Source organism: Merops nubicus, unplaced genomic scaffold (genome assembly GCF_000691845.1).
Source record: "Merops nubicus isolate BGI_N331 unplaced genomic scaffold, ASM69184v1 scaffold6022, whole genome shotgun sequence".
In the NCBI taxonomy this organism is placed as follows: domain Eukaryota; kingdom Metazoa; phylum Chordata; class Aves; order Coraciiformes; family Meropidae; genus Merops; species Merops nubicus.
In genome coordinates, this window is record NW_008595507.1 from 18,721 (window position 1) to 40,459 (window position 21,739).

General features: G+C 44.8%; 1 protein-coding gene across 1 annotated transcript in view; it reads right to left on the bottom strand.

Annotated features, from left to right (window-relative positions):
* The window catches only part of LOC103768898 (WD repeat and FYVE domain-containing protein 3-like), a gene marked incomplete at both ends in the record, with an annotated part of 45,600 nt that overhangs the window by 16,811 nt on the left and 7,050 nt on the right, over nt 1–21,739 (bottom strand). Inside the window, 8 exons of the mRNA XM_008936061.1 lie at nt 2,336–2,567; nt 4,379–4,491; nt 6,074–6,288; nt 8,437–8,614; nt 13,593–13,676; nt 15,553–16,010; nt 18,074–18,267; nt 20,709–20,807. Of these exons, the coding sequence (XP_008934309.1) occupies nt 2,336–2,567; nt 4,379–4,491; nt 6,074–6,288; nt 8,437–8,614; nt 13,593–13,676; nt 15,553–16,010; nt 18,074–18,267; nt 20,709–20,807 (1,573 nt within the window). The remainder of the gene's footprint in view (nt 1–2,335; nt 2,568–4,378; nt 4,492–6,073; nt 6,289–8,436; nt 8,615–13,592; nt 13,677–15,552; nt 16,011–18,073; nt 18,268–20,708; nt 20,808–21,739) is intronic.

Sequence of the window (21,739 nt, forward strand, 5' to 3'; positions counted from 1 at the left end):
GTGAGGCTAAATTATCTCCAGTGCAAAGAGCTTTGGCAGCATGGCTTTGATGCAAAGGCAGAGACTTGTGCCCCTGTGGCTCCACAGCATGAGATGTTCCCTTGTGGGCAACAACACTCTGCTGCAGCCTTTTGAGACATTCTGGACTCTCAAAGAGACTGAAGTAGTTAACTATTCAAAGGATCTGGTAATTTTCTACTGTGGTGTTCTCATTTTAAGTAAGTATGCTCTTACAGTAATGTCCCTTTTCACCAAATTAGCTGTGTTTGGGCCTGACAAGTCACTGAGGCTGTGGACACAACAGAAACAAACATAAGGGAGTAACTCCCTTAGGTACTACAAGATTTTTAAGAGCCCATGTGGATTCAGTGACCAGCCTACTGGAGGTGGAGTGAACCCCCACAGTTCAGCTTCCAGCTGGTACAGACTGTCCTACTGGGGGCAGAATGACAGCTGGAGAATGATCATTTGTTGACATTCACACTCGAGCAGGCTAGGCTGAGACTATTGAGGCTGAGCTGACTGACAGAGCCAGGGGTTCTCTTGCTCTTACCTAAGCTATAAAGAGTTAGCTTTAAAAGTTAACTACCACCCATCTTGAAAGCAACAGCAGTGCATGGCTCTGGTCACTGCTACCTTACTCTGATTACAGCTCTCCTTACAGACTTCTTCCTCTCTACTGAAAAGAGCTTTCTCTGGGTGAATCCCCCATGGTCAGTGGTGTTAGGAGCATGCTGTCTCCAGGCAGACAACCTGCAAGGCTCCACCAACTGCTGAATTCATTGAATACCCTGGCACTTTAAAACAGACCATAAAGTTTTAACAGTTTTTTGTTTTAATTGAGTATAGCAGCCTTCTTAGGTGGCTCGTTGAAATTACAAGAAGTCAAGAAGTCACAGCTGCATTATGTGGGTTACTTTTGGACGTGTTATCAGCACCTACAACTCTCCTGGAGCAAGCAGAGTGACAATTCATTTTGCAGGCCTCTCTGAAGTTCTTCTTGGGTCCAAAACATTTTCTTTCCTCCTATGAAGCATGCACAAGAGAGTTTTGAGCAGCATTTCTCAGTCCTTGACTAGACTGGGTATATTGCTAGATGCAAAACGGGCACTGCACTCCTGCTTCACAAGGCTGGAGAGAATGCAGAGCAGCAGAGCTCCCAAACATGCAGGCTGGACTTGGCTCTCAGAGCAGTCAGCCCAAATAAACTGGAACAAGTGGCTCTGCTGAAAGCCACCTCAGAACAGAAATAGATTTAAAACATGCAGCAGTATAAATATTGGGTCTGGAAGGAAAAAGACAAGATGAATGATTCTGTCAAGTGGGGCTGTTTCTGGTTTTATGGAATCGTGGTACAACCATGGACAACAGATCATTTCTACCTCTTCTCACAATTCTTTTAAAAAAGAGACTGAAAAAGAAAAACCACTGAGGAGCTACTCATCTCATACAAGAATTTGTCACACTCTTTTGGGCTTCACAGCAGTTGTCATTTTTGGTGGTTTGTCTCACTAAAAACCTTTTAACAAAGCTTCTGGTCAAGGTTTTTAAGCTTTTAACCAAGCTTCTGGGAAATTCCAAACAATTACTTATAATCTGAGCTGTCATTCACAATTGTCTGACTTGCCTGTACCTCACACCACTGCCCTCTGAGATAAGGAACTGCCCATGGACAGTCTGCAGGCAGTTCCTTTTACTATTGGTCTGTGATTCTATTGGTCTGAATTTTTGTAGCCATTTTTGAGCTATTTACCCCTTAAGGCAGAACAAAATTCTGAGCTTTTCCTATTCCATTTTTAAAATCAAAAACCACAAAACATTTTCCTTAAACAGATGCTGAGAATAGTGTGAAGTTTTCATCTTCCTAACAGTCAAGTTAAACCATATTACCTGTTGCTCATAAAGTGCCTCACTCAGATGTTTAATTAGAGAGAGAAAAAAACAGTAAGTGGAGGCGATACTGGGTCCTAAAAGCAAAAATGAGTTAAGCTTCATAGTCAGATGACCTCTCCAGTTAAAAATGTTGGTTTTTTGTTCTTTTTTTTTTTTTCAGTTATTTAGACTCAACATAGTTGTCTCCTCTGCTTTACTTGTTTACTTTTTTTCCACTTCTTTCTTTACTTGCTTTCCCATTTGCCCACTTCCACATTTCCCAGTTGTTCAGCAGCTCTCGGGGCGTTTCAGAACATTTGGGCCAGGCAAATGTCTGAATGTCACACTTCAACCCTGGCAACAGAGGAGCCCTTCAGTGCCAGTACTGCTCTGAGAGAAGGCGGTGCAGGAGCACTGTGCTGCACCCCACACTGCCCCAGAGCAGAGCAGAGCAGGACCTTACCCAAACCCCTCCAGCGAGGTGTCGAACTCCACGAAGGCGGGTGTCACCGAGGAGCCGTGCAGCCTGATGTCATGGGGGGTGGTCATGGAGACCAAGCACTTCACCCTGGTGAGGGGCACCGTGCTGCCTTCTGCTGGCTTCAGCAGGCTCCTGCTGATGCGGTAGTGGCTGTCCTCCTGCAGGCTGAAGACGCTGTCAGAAGCCAGCCCCTCCGTTGAGGTGAGCATGCTGTCTGCAGGAGGAGTCAAGAAACAGCAGCATTGCAAGAGGGAGGCCTTTGCAGGCTCTTTATTTGGACTTTTCAGGTACAAGAGCTGAACTGCCCATCACGGCTGACTAGCTCAACCCCTGAGAAGATGAGGAGTTGGGAAGTTTTGCTCTTGTTATAAAAACATTGAACTGAGGCAGAGAGAGGAGCATCTTGCACAAGGTGTCACAGAAAGGCTGCAGGAAAGCAGAAAACTGGAGCCAAGAGAACATTCCACTACCCAACACTGGGAAAGTGCCAGTTTCACAGGGGCTCTGTCTCAGGTGACTCCTGCTGCCTGACTGAACAGGCAGGAGAGACTCACCTGGCACGTTTCTCAGCCACAGTAACTCTGAGCTAACTCTTACTTTCCCCATCTTTTAATTTCCCCTTTTAATGTCCTATTAAAAATAACTAACTAAAGCACTGGCTGAGAGAGAAGTTGAATCTCTCCTTTTCAGGAGAGACTTCTTCCTTTTCCTTTTCTCCTTTTTTTCCTTTCCTTTTCTCCTTTTCTTCCTTTCCTTTTCTTTTTCATCTTTTTTTTTTTTTTTTTTTTTTTTAAGGTGTGCCAATCTTTCCTTTTTTTTTTCACCTGGCACGTTTCTCAGCCACAGTAACTCTGAGCTAAAAGTTGCAGGGCTCTCAGTAAGAAGCAAGGCTTCAGTAAAACTTCCAAATTTCAACAAAACTTGTGGCATTCAGAAGCCAGCTTTGCCTTCTCTTTCCCAGGGTAAACACTTTTCAGACTCACATTTTCATAATCTTCATCTTTTACTTTCCCCATCTTTTAATTTCCCCTTTTAATGTCCTATTAAAAATAACTAACTAAAGCACTGGCTGAGAGAGAAGTTGAATCTCTCCTTTTCAGGAGAGACTTCTTCCTTTTCCTTTTCTCCTTTTTTTCCTTTCCTTTTCTCCTTTTCTTCCTTTCCTTTTCTTTTTCATCCTTATTTTTTTTTTTGTTCTTTTTTTAAGGTGATGCAAGTCTGTCCTTTTTCTTGAAAATTTTTAAGTTACTATGTGCTTATAATTCAATGTGTATTTACCACATACTATTAAAGATTTCAATTTTAACATCCTAGGAAAGTAAACATACTGAAACTGAGTAACAAGTAAAACCATAGTAAATATTAATCATGAATAATTACTGAATGCTTAAAAAGGGACTGCTGAACTTCAAATAATTCAGAGCAGGTATTCCAACTCAAATTCTACCTCTTTACAAGAGAAGTGGTTGTTAGACTGAGATCCTGCCAGATTAGGTAAATTGTGCTTTTTTTTCTTTTTAATTCTATTTCTTTGTCATTTCTAGTGATGCTAACACTGAGCTGGTTTCCTCAGCAGAAATAAATGCAATTATGAGTAAGTGTAGTAATTTCAGTTATTTTATCCAACACCTTACTGAACCCAGGAGAGACACTACACAGAATTAATGACATGTGTTGTGCACACATCAAAGTATCTGAAAAAAAATATTTTTCTTTTCTCCTGTCAAATAACTACAAACTCAGAATCTACTCAAGACTTAAAGCAAACCACTATCATATTTAATAGTTACTGTTCCTAAAACAAAAAATTATAATTACCTCTCTGGAAGTGTATTAAATACAAGTACATTTCCTCTGCTTTTACAACTTTTTCCAGTCAAACCATCCTGATGATTTCACACTCACACAAAGCCAGGGTGAAGTTTGGTTTTTATAGATGCTTATCTACAGATTTTACACCAGTTTGCAATTGGGGAATGTCAGCAAAGCATTCTTTAGGCAAATTTCTAGCACCTCAGCACCTACTTCTCATTTCTGGCTCAAAGCTCAGCGAGCTGGGTTTGTGCACTCTGTACTGCTTCAACAGCTTCTTGTCCCAGGCTCCACAGTTCAAAGGGTTTCCCAGGCGTAAGAATTCCCTGAGAAAGAGAACAAAACAAGTACTAACCATTTGGTCTATGGGCTTGCCTAGAATGGCACAAATTCTAATACCATTTTTTTAAAAAGACAGTAACTACCTGCAATTAGCACAACTTTTAACTAAGAAAATTAACAAACTAATGCAAGATTGCAAGGAACACATTTCATCCCTTTGAAACTATTCAAGTTTTGAACACATGCTCTCAAAAGTTGATGTTATTTTAACTTCTAAACCATTTTGATAATGCTCCCAATCCCCTTCTTTTCATTCCAAAGACTTGGCAGGAGGATGCTGGGTCCTGCAGGAGACCATCAGGATGCTCACTGATGCTGAACCCCTCTGGAGAGGCTGGACTGTGTCAGTGACCTCAGCTTATCTGGGTGTTGTGTTTGGGGGATCACTCCACAGCCATCAACATCTCTATCTACAGATAACCAACACCTCTGGATGTACAGCTGCTGAGGCTCCCAACGTCTGTGCTCAGGGAAGCTCCAGTCCCTGCAAGGTGACTACTTGCAAGTGCCCTCCTTGCAGAATCATTTGACACAGCTACACACCATGGAGGTGATCAAGCAGCTGCCCTGGCTGCAGGTCAGCCCCCAGTAATCCATAGGAAACAATAAAGTTCCTTCTGCCAGCTGAGATCACTGCATCACTGATGGTCTGGGTGGGAAGGAACCTTTAAAGATCATCTACCACCTCTGCTGTGGACTGAGACATCTTTCACTACAGCAGGCTGCTCAAAGCTCTGCCCAGCCTGACTTTGAACACTTCCAGGGAGGGAGCATCCACAGCTTCTCTGAGCAACACCTTCTGGTGTCTGACCACCCTCATTGCAGAGAATGGCTTCCTCATGTCCAATCTAAATCCCTCCTCTTTCAGTTTAAAACCCTTGCCTCTGGTCCTGTCACTACAAGCCCTGGTAAAAAGTCTCTCCCCCCTGGTCCAGTAAGTCTGCTTTTTACACTGAAAGGCCACAAGAAGGGCTCCTGGGGATCTAGCAAGCAATCAAAACCATCACACAACTGCACGGGTATTTAACAAATGGTTCAAAATATGCTCCCAATATATGCTTGTCTAGCACAAGCACATGAGCACAAATCCACTTGCAGCTCTGCATCCCCAGGTTTTTCCCAACACCTCTGCTATCACATTCCTGCATTTCCCTCACACAAACTGGAGTGCTAAATCAGACTGCTGACCCAAAGCTCTTCCAGCCTGAGGTGTCTAACATGGCACAGACAAGTCCCAGTACACACTCATGTTTCCTGAGGACCTCTCCAGGAACAGCATTTCTGATGGACTCTCAAGGTCTGCAGGAGGACAGCAAGTGTTTAACTTCAGTGCAATGTCTCTGAAAAAACCCACCACAACAGATTTCTCTGCTCCACACTTCTGCCTCCTGCCCCACCTCCCAGTTCCCCAGGTCTCCAGGATCACATGCTCACTAACAGAACCAGACTATTTAAGGACAAATAACCCGCGTGACCACCAGCACCCGGGGTCACTCGTGCTCTCCACCATCCCCAGGCATCCCCAGCGGGCTGGGGACAGCACAGGGAGCAGGGCTCAGCTCTGACCTGAGCACCATGGGCTGCAGGGCCTGGGAGGCCAGCCTCTCGAACATCCTCTGGAGGGGGGGGTGCAGGGCGTGCTCCTCGTCGGCCAGGGCGGCGCTGCAGCGCTGCAGGAGCCGCGCCTGCAGCCCGGCCTCGCACAGCACCTGCTGGTTCCTCTCCGAGTGCACCAGCGACTGCAGGACGTTGGCCACGGCCAGCTGCAGGTCCAGAGCGTGCTGCAAGGGAGAACCACACAGCCTGGTCAGCTGAGAAGGCAAGGAGGGGAAAGGCCTCCTGCCTACGCGTGAAAACAACACCACCCTTAGCAATAGAGACACAAATATCTAAATATGTGTGTGTGGGCACACGTGTGTGAAGAGACACTTCTACCTCTTTATGAAAAAGGATAATAAGTTATATGAAGGATTAGCATGACTGCTCCAAAGAAGAACAGTTCAGGTAGGGATAGTTAAACTAACCCCTCCTTTTCCCCTGCAGAATGTTTCAGGTACTTAGAGCGCATCAAGAACTTTAATTTTTGTGACTTCTAAGGTATTCCTAGTAAAACATAGGATCATAGAACCATACAGCTTGGAAAAGACCTTTTAAAAATAAATCCAGTATTGCCAATTCCACCACTGAACCGTGTTCCTAAGCACCACATTTACATGTCTCTTAAATACTTTTCGGGACAGCAATTCAAACACTTCCCTGGGCAGCCTGCTCTAATGCTCAAAAACCCCTTCTGTGAAGGAATTTTGCCCAACATCCAATCTAAACCTCCCCTGGCATAACTTGAGGGCACTGCCTCTCGCCCCATCACTTGTTACTTGGGCGACCAACAGGCACCTGGCTCCAGCCTCCCCTCAGGCAGCTGCAGAGTGACCAGGTCACCACTCAGCCTCCTCTTCTGATCAGGATCTGGCACTTGGCTGTGTTCAATCTCATACCACTGGGCTCAGCCCATGGGTGCAGCCTGTGCAGATCCCCCTGCAGAGCCCTCCTACCCCCCAGGAGATCTGGTGTCATCTGCAAACTTACTGAGGGTGCCCTCCATCCCCTCATCCAGACCACTGGTAAAGACACCAACCAGAACAGGCCTCAGGATGGAGCCCCAGGGAGCACCTTTACCAGCCACCAAGTGGGTGTAACACCATTCACCAGCACTCCTTGGGCCCCACCATCCAGCCATTTGGTTTTTTACCCAGCCAAGCTATGAGCAGCCAGTTTCTCCAGGAGACTGCTGTGGGAAAAGGTGTCCAAGGCTTTACAAAAGCCTAGGCAGACATCCACAGCCTTTCCCTCATCCACTGAGGCACTCATGGAAAGAGATCAAGTTAGTCAAGCAGGACATGCCTTCCACACACCCATGCTGCCTGGGCCTGATCACCTGGCTGCCCTGCACGTGCCATGGGGTGGCACTCAGGATGATCTGCTCCACGACCTTTCCTGGCACTGTGGTCAGACTGACAGGCCTGTAGCTCCTCAGGTTCTTCTTCTCACCCTTCTCTGGAGATGGGTGTCACATTTGCTCCTTGCCTGCCAACTGGGACCAACCTGGTTAGCTGGCACTGCTGGTAAATGATGGAACTTGGCTTGGTGAGCACTTCTGCCAGCTCCCTCAGTACCTTTGGGTGGATCCCATCTGGCCCCATAGACCTGTGCCTATGTGGTGCAACAGGCTGCTGCTTCCCCTTGGATTACAGGGACTTTGTTCTACTCCCCATAGTCATCACCTCTACAAGATTTAAGGCATATACAACAAAGCTGCCAAATTAATACACTGAAGACAGAAAGTCAACACTCTTGTCACCAGTGGAGGACTAGAAACAGGAATCAAGAGTAGTAATTCTTGTAAGCTTTCAGAATGTCCCTCCCAAAATGAAGTTTTCTTCAGGGAAGACTTCTCACACAAAAAATACTTACACAACTTCAAGACATGTCCAACAAACCCTTTGTATACAAACCCCCAGTAGAGGTTTTGTTTTGGGGACTGTACAAAGCAGACAGCACAACGTTGGAAGTGGAGCATATTCCAGGCACTGCAAACCACGTGTGTACACTGAGCTGTAACACCTCACCCCTGTCCTCCTCCCACTCTGCATTAACACCTGGCACAGCCAGGAAAATGGAATCTGGAAACTTATCCAATGGCCACTTCAGACACTTCTTTAAATTTACATCGTTGCAGGAGTTTAATGGGGACAAATAAAACCCAAGCTATGAAATGAAACAATTTCTACTGTGTCACCAGTTATTCACTCAATTCGTCAGTGACGCCATGTCATTTCTCAGCACAAGACCAGGACATCTTTGGTTTCCCCATCTCCCACAGCCACCCTCCCTCCCAGCCTCTCCCCAAGCTGAGGTGCAGCTTCCCCCACCTCTGGGTGTGTGGCTGAGCCCACGGAGGCCAGCAGGTCCAGCATGGCCAGCACGGCGCCCGGGTGGATGACGACGGCGTCGGAGCTCGGGGCGGGCGCGGGTCCTGTTTGGGGTTTCACATCAGCTAGGGTTTTCTGAGGGCAAACAGGAGGTGTTGAGACAGAATGATATGTGTGCCTGCAGGACAGAAAACACCCCGTGGTTACAACACCCATCTCTTAGGAGCTTTGCATTTTTTTTTAAACAGCTGTAAAGTCAAACTGCCTACAGACACTTCTGCCCTCTCTCTTCCCTCACTAGACCAAGTGCTTTCTTCTGCTCAAGCCTGTGGAACATGTTTCCCCAGAGACAACCTGAAAGGGTTTCAATTTCTCAGCTAAGCCTGAGCTCAGAACTCTTTTCCCCAGGTCCTGTGCAGTTTGAAGAACTGAGAAGTTACCTCCATTGCCTCCCTGTAAAGTTGAACAGAACTGCCTACAGACATTTCTGCCCTCTCCTTTCTCTTCCCTCACTAGACCAAGTGCTTTCTTCTGCTCAAGCCTGTTGAACATGTTTCCCCAGAGACAACCTGAAAGGGTTTCAATTTCTCAGCTAAGCCTGAGCTCAGAACTCTTTTCCCCAGGTCCTGTGCAGTTTGAAGAACTGAGAAGTTACCTCCATTGCCTCCCTCTTTTCATTCTCACGGTGGCAGCACACAGCAGCTGCAGCGTGCAAGCTGCCACTGCTCCTGGGCCAGGCAAGAAGTCACCTTGGAACACATTTCTCCCCATTTGCTTCTCATGAACAATTGATCATAAAACACACTATCACAAAGCTCTCGGCTATCTCTAACCAGGCTACTGGAACAGGGGTTTGGTCTTGGTGTACACTCATGCCACCAGTCCTCCTGCTCCCACTATTTCCACGACTGCTACAGCAATTTAGTTTTACACTAAGCTGCTTTAGCCTGATCCAGGGAAAAGAGGCTTTGACACACTGACTTAGAAGCAATCACTTGTGCTGAGGGCTGCAGATGTGCTTCCCATTGAAACTCAGGGGTATCAGCTTGGTGCTATTCTGTCAGCACAGGATTCAACACAAACAGCACAAGGTGCTTACTGAACATGCTTTCAAGATGGTACTTCAGAAGCAAGAGAAAACTCAAAAGGCTCATGTTCACCACAAAATAAACCAAACAAAAGCAAAGCCCAGCCATATTCTCACAGTATTTGTCACATATGCCTTTTTGTAAGAAGAAAGAAAATAAACTCTATGTAACAATTTTTCTTAGAGATCAAATATTACCTGACATTTTAAAAGAAGTGAATCAGCTAAAAATGGGTCTCTTCCTATCAAGTCAGCTGAAAGAAGCAACTCCTTTCTCCTCAGTGAGAGAGATCTATCTAATTTATTTTATTCTAGGACAAGCAGGACAGAGATGGGAGATGAGGAAGGCTGCAAGGATGATTCTGTCCTAAAGGCTTTGGAGGTTGCATCTTGAAAACACACACACATAAGAACCATCACTTGTTGGAGAAAATTGAGGCACTGGATTATTCAGCCTCAGAGAGGACACTGGGAAGTTCTTGTGCTGGCTGGAAAATGGGGTGGATAAAGAATACCCCAACAAAAGCACTCCCATTGAAAAGGCTCAGGGTAGATCAAAGCCAGCCTGGCACCTGAGCAATACCAGAGCACTCTCCAAAAGCAAGTTTCTGAAGAAAGATGATGTCACTGGTGCTTCACTCATTCAGCTAATACCTACAGCAAACATAAGTAGTCTGACAATTCTCTTGTAACCAACCACTAAGAAAAGAATTTGCCCAAATAAGTTTTTTCTGGAGTTTTTACAAGCTCTCTAACAATCAATTCCCTGAAGTTCCCCAGCAGACTCACTGATTGAAATGTCTGGCAGGTAAAGGAAGACTTCATTATCTCTTATAATTAAATGCAATTGAGTACATCAGAACAACTGGTGATAGAGAGATGTTATCTCAACCATTTTCTCTGTCTTAATGCAGAGACTGAAACATGGGCAGTTGTTCCTCGTGCATCCTGACAGCACTGCTCTTCATCTGGGGAAGAGAACTGCTACCTCTAGCCAAGGTCACCCTGAGCATCTCAATGCAAGTTTGACACAGTACAGTTTAAAGCCTAAATATCCATTTGTATTGAACAGTGCTCTTCAGGCTAGTGAAATTCCACCCCAGAAGATAGATTTGAAGATCAAGCTCCTGCCCACTTTTAAGCACAAATTTAACTTCCAGGCATCCTGATGCACACTATCACATCCACCTCATGTGCTAAACTGTGAGGTTATAACATGAGAGCAGAGGGAGAGCCTAACAAAACCTGAGGATTGCTCAGCATCACAAACAAGCACCTGCATGATCCTGGCCTCAGACAGCCTGGACTTCAACAGTACCACAGAATGTCAGGGGTTGAAGGGACCTCCAGAGATCATTGAGTCCAACCCCCCTGCCAGAGCAGGAGCATCTAGTCTAGGGCAGCAACAAACTGAAAAGGGGACACAGTCAGGACGAGGCAATTCTCTTTTCAGTCAGCAATCTAAGTAAAACTTGCATCCTTAAAGCATGTGTTATTCAAAGCTTTTCCCAAAATTTTAAACTACCTTCTGTATTTAATTTTCCCATGTAATTTGTTCTTGCATTAAAACAACAGGGGGAAAAAAATGACCACAACACAGTTCCAAAATATTTCTCTAGGCATGGAAAAGAAAAGAGGTGCTACAAATTCCTGCCAAAGCATCTGTGGAATGTTACAGGTCTATGGGGTGGTGCAGAACCTGCAATAAATTCATTGAGCCATGCTTATACATTCACTGTGCAATCTTTTTAAGGGAGAAGAAAGGAAGAAGTGGACTGTGGAAAAAGGCAGTGTATCAAAGATGATAGAGATCTGTCTAATTTAACAAAAAAATAAAACTGAAGAAAAATTTCAGCAAATTGTACAGTTAAGTACAACTCTTGGTAAGAATTATAACACCATTTGGAAATGGTCTACTTCTTTCTGGAAGAAGTACAAATTAGTGCATATCATTCCCCAAGAGTGATCACCCTCCAAACTGTGTAAAAACAGTACCTACAAGTACACAAAAGTAAAAGCTACATTACACTACTTCACCCTGCCAGGCCCAAATCATCCTTAAGAAAAAAGAAAAAAGGAGAACACCCTGTCAAGCTAAGGTTTTTTCTGCCAAATTTACAGCAATCAAACAACTCAAAGCTGTAGTTCTGGATTCAAACCACACAGGAGGGTGGAAGAACACTGCACTCCAGGCAACGGGGGACAGCCACGCACCAGCACCCCAAGGCATGCACTGGGAGAGCCCCACCTGGTCTGTTTTCACAAGAGGTAACACTTGGAGGGCACCACTCCTCTGGGAAATAAAGCTTTGAAATGCTTTGTGTGCACAGTGCCTGCTTGCTCTTTAAGCCAAACACCACGGGCTCTCCACAGGCACCTCTCTCAGGAGTCCAGCTGCAGAAAACCAGGCAACAGCAACAAGGGGAGACCCCAGGGAAGCAAAGTAAAGCAGACAGAAGACAATAAGAGAGGAGCAAACACTTCTCTCAGCAGAGTCAACGTGGGCAGAATCTGACTGCATCTGACATTTAAAAGGGGAAAAAGGGAAATCAAACAGTACTGGATACAAAGCCCAGGATGCCTGTTTTTGAGGGCAGGAGGATCCCAGCTACTGGCAGTGAATTCACTAGGAATGCCAAACATGGCACTGCCCAACCAGGAGAGAGCAGAGAGCTGCTCAGACTGACTTCTTGAACAAAGTCTGCTTCTTTAAACAAAAGGAACCTAGTATATTTATTAACATATGCACAGATCTATATTTTAATTCCCAGGCTGCATCAACTGGAACCTGAGCAGCCACGCCAGCCATGGCCTGGGAGAGCAGCACAATGTGGTAAGGAGAAATCCATAATGCTGGAGGGTTAATAGGGGACCCAAGCTGTAAAAAATGTCCACAGGAAAAGCTGTTTTCCCTTTAGTTTCTTCAGAGTAAATGAGAGGGGAAGGAGTTTGGCAGCCAAGGTTTTTCCCTGTGACCTGTGACTGCTCTGTTTGCTTCCTAACTGCCTCTGTGTTAGAAGAGACAGGAAACAGTCTTTCTGGCTTTTGGGGAAGGGGCCTAGTCCAAGGCAGTCCCTGCACAGCAGCCAGGCAGGACTTGGGTAGCAACACCCAGCAAGACAGAAAAGGGCTTCTCCTTACTACCCTGCTTGAGTACAGACATTTCCTTTCCAAGCAGTTTCCAGAAGCAGCTTTGGGTGCTTCCCTTTGTAAAGCTTTTCACATTCCAGACATGAAGCTTGATGGGCTGTTCTAAGCCATACACCAAGCAAGAATCAGCATGTTTTCCACACGTGGCACCTGCACCTTAGCCTGCCCACAGACTTCCAGATGTCTTTTTAGACTTCAGAAGCAAATCTCTGCCTAACCTGCACCTTCAGGTGACAAATGGCTGCCCCCTTCTCTGGGGACTCTGGGAAAAATCTTCTCATCATTGGCACACGCCTGTAATTCACAGTAAACTTTTTTTATTATTATTTTTTAAGAAAAAATAATCTACCAGACAGTAGCAGCTTGGGAGGGGACATGGGTGCTGTGATTTCTGAATTGTGACATTGGTGCTTTTTTTCCAACCCTTTCAATTTAATATGCTCCACATTTGGTATTCCAGCACTGACAGTTTCATTCTTTATTTTTTGTTCTGTACAATTACTAACAAAGGAGCACCTTAACAAGCATGAAAAGTACTTTTTCTTGAAAAACTAGTCAAGAAAAAAGAAAACCTGCTGTATTCATTGATCTACTCATATAGCCTGTACTTCTCTGAACTGCTCCTGAGAGTGAGATTTATCCTTCCCTTAGATCTTTTCTTATTCTAGACCTTATTTGTTTTTGAATCATTAAGTGCTTCAGGAGTCTGGACACATCTCTAATCTCACCTCTTAGCATCACTACCTAGGATTCACTGTGAAACCCCTTTACATTTATTTTACCCAGCAAACACAGCAGTGAAAATGCACATCTCAGAAAGAAACAGCATCTTGAGAGAAAAAAAATATTCCAAACTGAGAAAGGCAACAGTGAGAGTAAAATGAGAGGTGAGATGGAGTTCTGGTGGAAGGGTCGGTACCTTTTCCTGGACAAAGCTGGCGTACCCCAGGGAGAGGGGAGAGAAGTCTCATTTGTCAGGCAAGGAGGGATCTGCTCTGCACGACTACAGACAAAACAGACAGGGGTAGGACAGAGGTTAGAGAAGAAACCAGAGGCTGTGAGCTTGTTAGTTTTACAAAAGCAGCAGTACAATCCTCACTGGATCCATTCTCCAGGAACAAGGTGGGGGACAAAGGCTGCTGCAGCAGCACATGGCACCAGGCACACCCAGCCAGGCCCAGTGTGCTGTGCCCCGTGGCAGCACTCTGCAGTGCCTGCCCACTGCTCTGCAGACACCCACTGCTGGGCACACCAGCAAACCAGAACCCTGTCAGTGTGCAACAGCAGAAACTGAGAGGAGAAAGTGAAGCCACAGGAAATGAAGTATAACCAACAAGGGTAAGAAATAAAACCAACACAAACTTTACAAAGAATGATGATCAGAAAACTGAAGAAAGAAGGAAGAATGCAGTCACTGAAGATGACCAAAAAAAAGGAGCTTAAGGAGTTAGCTGATGTAACAAGACCATAAATGTACTTACCCACTGACTCCACACACCCTGCTCTTAGCAGTGTTGTAACTTCTGCAGTACACTCAACACCTTCTTAATCCACATTTGCCTCCCCCTAGCTGAAGGCTTTCATAAGACTTCAAGATGAGATCAAGTGAACTGGTTTCTGTACTCTGCTTTTACTGGGGTTTTTTGGTTTGGTTTGGGTTTTTTTTTGGCAGGGGGTTTGTTGATTTGTTAGGGTGGATTTTTTTAAAACAATAGAAAAGCAGTAAGAATTCCTGCTTTGGAGGCAAAATGTTCATTAACAAAACCATGAAGTTTGCACTGTCCTAGTCACCCAGTTTAAGCAAGCCTGACAAGCTGGTAGCTGCATTAACATCTCACCATACACAGCCACACTTCCAACACCTGGAAAATCAGACCCTGTGTTTGACTAACTAGGTGGCCCATCTTATTAGAACAGGGTCACATGCATTAAATAGCTGGGGTGCAGATGCCCCAAGGTCTCAGATACAGAGCAATAATTTACAGACTAAACTTTTAAAGAGCATGCCAATCCATCTAAAACAAGATGTCTAGTCTAGAAGTAATAGTAAAGTTCTCAGTAAGGAGAACAGGAGGCTCAGGGGAGACTTACTGCTCTCTACAGCTACCTGAAAGGTACTGAGGTGGGTGTCAGTCTGTTCTCTCAGGTAACAAGTGATAGGACAAGAGGAAATGGCCCCAAGTTGAACTGGTGAGGTTTAGAATGGACATCAGGAAAAATTTCTTCACCAAAAGGGTTATCCAGGCTGCCCAGGGAAGTGGCTGAGACACCATCCCTGGAGGCCTTTAAAAGCCTTGTAGATGTGGTGCTTAGGCACATGGTTTAGCAGTGGACTTGGCAGTGCTGGGCTTACAGTTGGACTTGATGAGCTTATGATTTTTTTTCCAACCTAAAGGATTCTATTATTCTAAATTTGCCATTATATTATCCAATTACTTACTTTAAAGTCTGGTATCAAAGGAAGCAGGACATTAAGGTGTGATCAGTTTTTCATCTGACTTACTGAAAGCATAAGAATCTAGTAGTTGTGTATGATAAAGCAACCAGGCAGCCTGCCTGTCAGCTACCAGGTCACTTCAACACATCAAATACAACCATAAACTGACATATTTATCTTAACTGCTGCCATGGCAGAAACATTCAACATCAGAGAGAACACTGCATAGCCTGGAGAACACCAGCAAGCTAAGTCAATATTTGGTCAGATGTCCACAGCTTACATTCCTCCCATTGGAGTGAAGGAACAAAGAAATAGATTTAAACAGAAATACAAAAGCTTGCAATGAACATTTGGAGAAAACTATTTTGGGAAACACTGAGGGGGGAGGAGGAAAGCAGGTGGACTGGGAAGAGGGAAAAAAGAAAAGCAAAGTTCATACCTGTCAAAAGAATCTGTTGCTACCTTGTAGAGGTAAATAAAAAGTTTGCTGCAGTGTCTTAGCGTAGGTGACACAGAATCCAGGGCTATTAGGTCATCCTCCAAAAGCTTTTGAAATAGTTGTGTGTTTGAAGGGAAGACGTTCAAGGGGCTTATTTTTCTCAAGTCTGAGAAGCAGCCAAGCAGTCGAACAGCATCTGCCAGCTTTTCATACTGGATCTCTGTTCTGAAGAAGTGAGAGTTGGCTGGCTCGTAGCGCATGGCCGCGGTCAGCGTGCAGAACACCGTGTGGAGCAGCTCAAACACCTGGTTCTGGTTCACTTTCTCCCAGCCGTTCTTGGGTGGTGAGCACAAAGATCTTTCCATAGCAACAAGTAAAGAGGTGACATACACAAATCCACCAACTTTCCTGAAAACCGTTCTTGTGCGGTGGCTCTCCCTCAGCACCAAAAGTAGGGCCTAGGAATGAAACAAGCAGAGAAGAGAGAGAGAGAGAGAGAGAGAGAGAGGGAAAAAAAAAAAGCAGCATTATAAACAGTTTGAAAAAGGTGGGAAGGTTTTGTCTGAGGTGCTAGCAAAATCCTCATGTCATCTGTCAGAACTGGGTGATGCCTGAGGTCTCCAGAAATCAGCTTTGTACTGCAAGAGTCCCCATCCTCAAGAGCTTACAAAATAGAGTAGGGGAAGAAGTAAAGCACTGCTCCTAATTTAAAAATAAGAAATTAAGGAAATAAAAAAAAACCCTACCAACAGATAACACCTGAGCAAGCCTAGAATGGAACCCAAAATCCCAAAGTAATTCCCTTAGGGATAAGGCAGAGAGTATAGCTATGGGAAAGGAATCTCCTCTGTCACCCTACTTCACAATTTCAAACAAGAGTGGGCCAACAACTGCCTGTAGCCATGAGAAACCTAAACCTTGGAGCATCCTAACAGCTCTCCCAGAAATCTACAATGCATAAGCAGCTGGCAATTATGAAGCCACAACAGCACTCGAGGGTAACAAAGGCAGCAAAGAATTAGCCAAAAATTCATTTTAGCCTTCCTCTATAATGGCACCCATAAATCTCTGACTTGAGTCAAGCTTGATTTCAACAGCTGCTGTTCAAAAATAAGCCTGAGAGATAAACAGAACTGGATAAAACATGACTTGCTGAACAAATACAAAGCCACAGCATAAACAGCAGATTCTACATCAGTATTAGAGAATAGTCATTGATCTGTGAAATCAGGGGGTGGGGAAGCCCATCCACCCAACCAACAACAAAAAAGCAGCATGTCACCCATATGTGAATATGGAATATAGAAGAAAAAGTGTCTCAAACAGAAAAATGTTACTGATACAGAAAAATAGACTAAGGGGTGAGGGGACTCTCCTATGACTATGAGTTTAGTTCTTCAGAACCAGGCTCTTCATTTTTTAGCACTCAGAAGATGGGTACTGAAATAGACTGTCAGTCCTTTGAGGGCAGTATCTCATCTTCTGCCAAAGCTGGAGGAACAGCAAGAGAGACACAACTGCACCCTTCTGGGCTGCCAGCTCCACAACCTCGAGCTCTGAGAACAGCAGCAGTGGCAAACACAGCTGCTCAGGTGAAGGGCAGAACCCCTGACTTCTGATCTTAAGAACCTTTCTCTCCCCTTAATTAGCATGAATGAGATATGCCCAAAGGCTACTGAAGACCTTGACAGACAAAACATGTCAAATGAATAATATTACTAGTTTTCCTTTCTGTCTTCTGGAATAATATGAAGCTGCTCATCTGCCAGACACATACTGCAGCTCCTTTAACAGAGCTGAATCTGCATGTCTCAGTTCTCTCAGGTAAGGCTCATTTACTTATTACTACTTGCCTCAGCTTTTCTACACTAAAATATGAATATTATGTCAATTGAAAAAAATAACATTACCTGTTCTGAGAATAAATTGTGGGTCTAGATTATCAGCCAAAAAGCCTAATGATAGAAAACAGAAGAAAGTCCTCTCTCTTCCTCCTCCACTCACAGCCTTACTTTCCTACCTTTCCACTGTTGTTGCTTAAGAAAGCAAGTTCTCCAGCTCTTTATCTTCTACTGTGGTCACTATGATTTAGATCTACATTAACTCATTGAGCATTTCTAATGAACACGTTGATAGTTAGTCTGCTGAAGGAAAATGCAGGCCAGCACTGAAAACAAACTTCCATGTCCCATGCTTGCTTTTCCTTCTCCATGTATTGTCATTATTTTTAACTGAACAATACTCCATCAGCAAAGATTCCCATAACTGCAGAGCCTCACTGCCTGTCCACTGAGGCTGACTGCAGGTGAGGATGCTAAAAACACACACTCACTTCACCCCTGATTCTGAAACCTGCCTTGGGCAGATGGAAGAAAACCAAAAAAAATGCATCAGTTGTGCACATGTCAGCTCCAGAGCATCCACACTCAGCAGCCAAACACCCTCCACCCAGCCCCCTCCTCGGCACTGCCTGTTTTGGCCCAGGGGCTGAGGGGTGAGCCCTGAGCAGTGCTGCACTCACCCGCAGGATGTCGGTTTTCAGCTGGAGCTCGGTGGGTGGAGCCGAGTGCATCAGTCCCAGCAGAGTGCCCATGTCATCTTCTCCACTGGGGGACAGCACCAGCTGCTGGATGACCATCAGGGCGTGCTGCCGGCACTGCGGGTACCTGACGATGTTGTGGACGCACCTCGCGCCACCGAACTCCCTGAAGATGCCTACACAGGGAGGGAGGGGGTGGGACAACCACATGAGCAACATGGGAAACACAACCAGGAAAAAAACATGAAAAGAAGAGAACATGTCAGGTGTTTATTCTCATTTCTACGGGTGTTCAGTCCGTGGGGCTAAACCCCTGCCATTTAATGATGCACTATTCTTGTCTCCTACCACAAACAAAACTCAAACAATATTCCCCTGACAAGATATTTCACTAAAGGAGTTGAGTACAAGCTTGAAGGTCAGTTCTAAACATTTCCTCAATAACTCTGTTCCTCCAGCAGTAGCCATTCTTTTCAAATTAGAGCTCTGTGATGAGCTGAGGCCTCTGCTGGGCTCTGGATACAGTGCCATGGGCTCACACCCCAGGCACCCTGCTCAGACTGCAACCACCACTTCGTTAAGACATGGCTTCTGAACTCCCCCTGTACAGCTCTGCCACACTCCTGAACTTGGAGAGCCACTGAGGAAATGAGGCCCTGGAACTCTGCAGAGTTCTCAGAAACGTCTGTGGCATCCTCCCACAGTCCTGACACACTTTACACCACCCTCTGCTGCTTCTTGGTACCGATGGCTTCCCAAGAGAGGTCAGGAACACCCTTCAACAGCAGCCAAGGACTGGTCACAAGTCACAGGGGCCCCACCACGGTCAGACCCAGAGCTCAGAGGAGCGAGGCTCAAGTACCACACACCCTGACACCACACAGAGTCCAGTTTCCAAGAGCCATGACCTGCTCCTGCTAAAATGTGAGGCAGCTCCAGCCCTTCAGAGGTGTTACTGTCACACACTCACACCACCTCCTCTCATTCATCCTTAGAAATCAAACAATCCCAAGTTGTTTTTTCTTCTGTTTGGAGTTTGCTTTTTTCCCTCAGTTTCTCCTTCTATGCCCCCACAGGTACCTCAAAGCCACTCCGTTCTGACTCACTTCTAATTCTGCATTTTCATACATGGCAAAACCAAATCTAAGCAATAAATGTCTCAGTGTGCAACCGATTCATGCAATTCATCTGTAATCTATACCAATCCCTCTCTCAAATCTCCTTATTTCAGCCTAATTCACTTCACTCTTGGCTCACCAATGAACAGATTCAACCAGTACATCAAAGATCATGTTTTTTTGTTTCTGTTGACAGGAGTGGTAGTCTGGTGGCCAAAAGGGCAGTGACAAAGGAGACACACCCCAACTTCAGTAAAGCTTCTGACAGAGTCACCCACAGGTTTCTCATAAGTAACCTGACAAAACAGTCCAAACACAACCACTGAGTGTGTAACTAACCCAAACACCAGCCTGGAGTAACCTCTGCTTTGCTGCAGTGCCCTTCTGCTCTGACCAAGGGCAGGCAGCCTCTGAAAGTCATTGGGAACCACAAGCTGAAATGCAGCAGAACTTGGACATGAGCACAGCAGTGAAATGGCACAGACAATACCAGAGGCCACTCCAGCACTGGGCCTAAATTTGAATTCAAAGATGTGCCCAGGCAAAAGCAGAAATCCAGCAGCTAACAGCTTTACATCATGAGCCCAGAGACTGATGTTTAAACAGTGAGCTGCCAACCAAACAGGGCACTTTTCAGGATTTCATTCTTAAGCATTTGACACAGACTGTAGTTCATCCTACTTAAATGAAAACAAAACCAAAACTGAAGGGAGGAAACATCAGTCAGAACTGAGAAAAAGGGAAAAAACACTGTTGAAATAAAGATGTTTCATGGCTTTCAAGGCCAGAAACTTCCTGGGTCCCTCGGGAGGGTGTGTGCTGCCCCTCACCTGCTCATTTTCTTCTTCATCTAACAGAACAGACAAAAAGGGTTTCAAATCAATTATACTTTCTCAATCTATTCCTTCAGGCTCCCAGAGACAGCTTTTACTGGTATGATGCACACACTGCCTGCTTCTGTGGCCCTGAATCCTGGCTAGTGAGGCACAATGTAAATCTGCCTGATTTAGAAAATGACTCTGCTAACAGAGCTCTGTTTATACAGGCTGTCTGGGAAGATGCCTTTAAACCCAAAGAGCCATCCTTCACTAAAGATGCAAGCTTTATTAATCACATTTAAGCAGACATGACACTGTCAGCATCGAAGTACAGACTAATTATATGCTTAAATTTTTCAATATACAACCTGTTTTACAAGCCCAACTACAAATGATTATAGTATTGTTAGAGTGATGGGCATGGTGGCTGCCTTCAGGTCAACAATAGCAAAGAAACTCAAGTTAAAAAGAAACACTATCTTGTAGTCCTTTACTTCACCAGCTCTAGTTCATGCTGCCTGTTCTGGTTTATGCCCTGGAAACACTTGATGGGAGAAAAGGTTTATCTCAGTGTGTTTGATAAATTGCCTGAAGATAGAAAGTCAGGAGTACTTTGCTTTCAGGGATGATTTTCTGATTTACTTTTTTTATGAATATTTTGACAGTGGTCTCTCTACTCACCTGCATTTGTGTTTGATCCTTGTAGTAGCACTGTCAAGGTCTCCATAACCAACAAAGCCAGCTGTTTTTGGTCCTCAAAGGAAGTGTTTCTTGAATCCCCTAAAAAATCATTTCAGAAGCTGGTCACAGTAAAAATCACCCTTTTCTAAGATGCTCCTTGGTGCTTCCCACCACCCCTTTTATTGCCTTTGCTTCCCCAGAGAACATGCAGCCTAACCATGTCCCAAGGCAAGTTCAAATTCAGGCTACACGTGCACTCCTGGAGAGCTTAATATGAGCTGCTGGACATGTTAGGTTCTGAAGACAGGAATTTAAACAGCAGCTGTCAAGCTCTGTGAGCCCAGTGGCTGACACTGCAGCTCCAGGTGTAGTTCTGCATCCCCAGATGGTGTTTCCTGAAGCCACAAAACCAAACCAGAGCTGAAGACTTCACAGGCTCTGCTCTTGTTCAGTGTTTGAAAAGAGAAACTCCACACAAAAGCATAGAGCTACATTCACATAATTACATTAATTAAATGTGCTGCTGATTCAATAGGTGTAACAGACTGAACACTGCAAGTGGCATCTCAAACACAGAGTAACACCTCAGAAAAAAATATTTTATTAAAATTGCTCTAATAAGAAGCAAGCCACAAGACAAGGGCACGTGCACCCAGGCAGCAGCCTGATCAGATGACAGCTTGGTCCTTTTATTTACAAGAACTGATGTGTTTTTCTATGGAGTTGCTGCCAAGGAGCCTTTCTAACTCTGATCAACTGCTGCCACTCACTAATGAAGCCTCAGACTAAAACAAGGTGAAACATCCAACAACTATGATTAACAGATAAGTGTCACTGATGCACACTAACTTGATTGCAGCTTGAATAAAGAATGTTAATTGAAAGCCAACAACAAAAGTAATTTGCCCTTTCTTTTGTTTCGAGTGTTTTTAAACACCTTTTTTTGGCTGAATGTATAATGTCTGTTTAAACCCCCCTGTGTTAATAAGCTGATCAGTTACTGGCTCCCTACCTGTTACACTCAGCCAGCA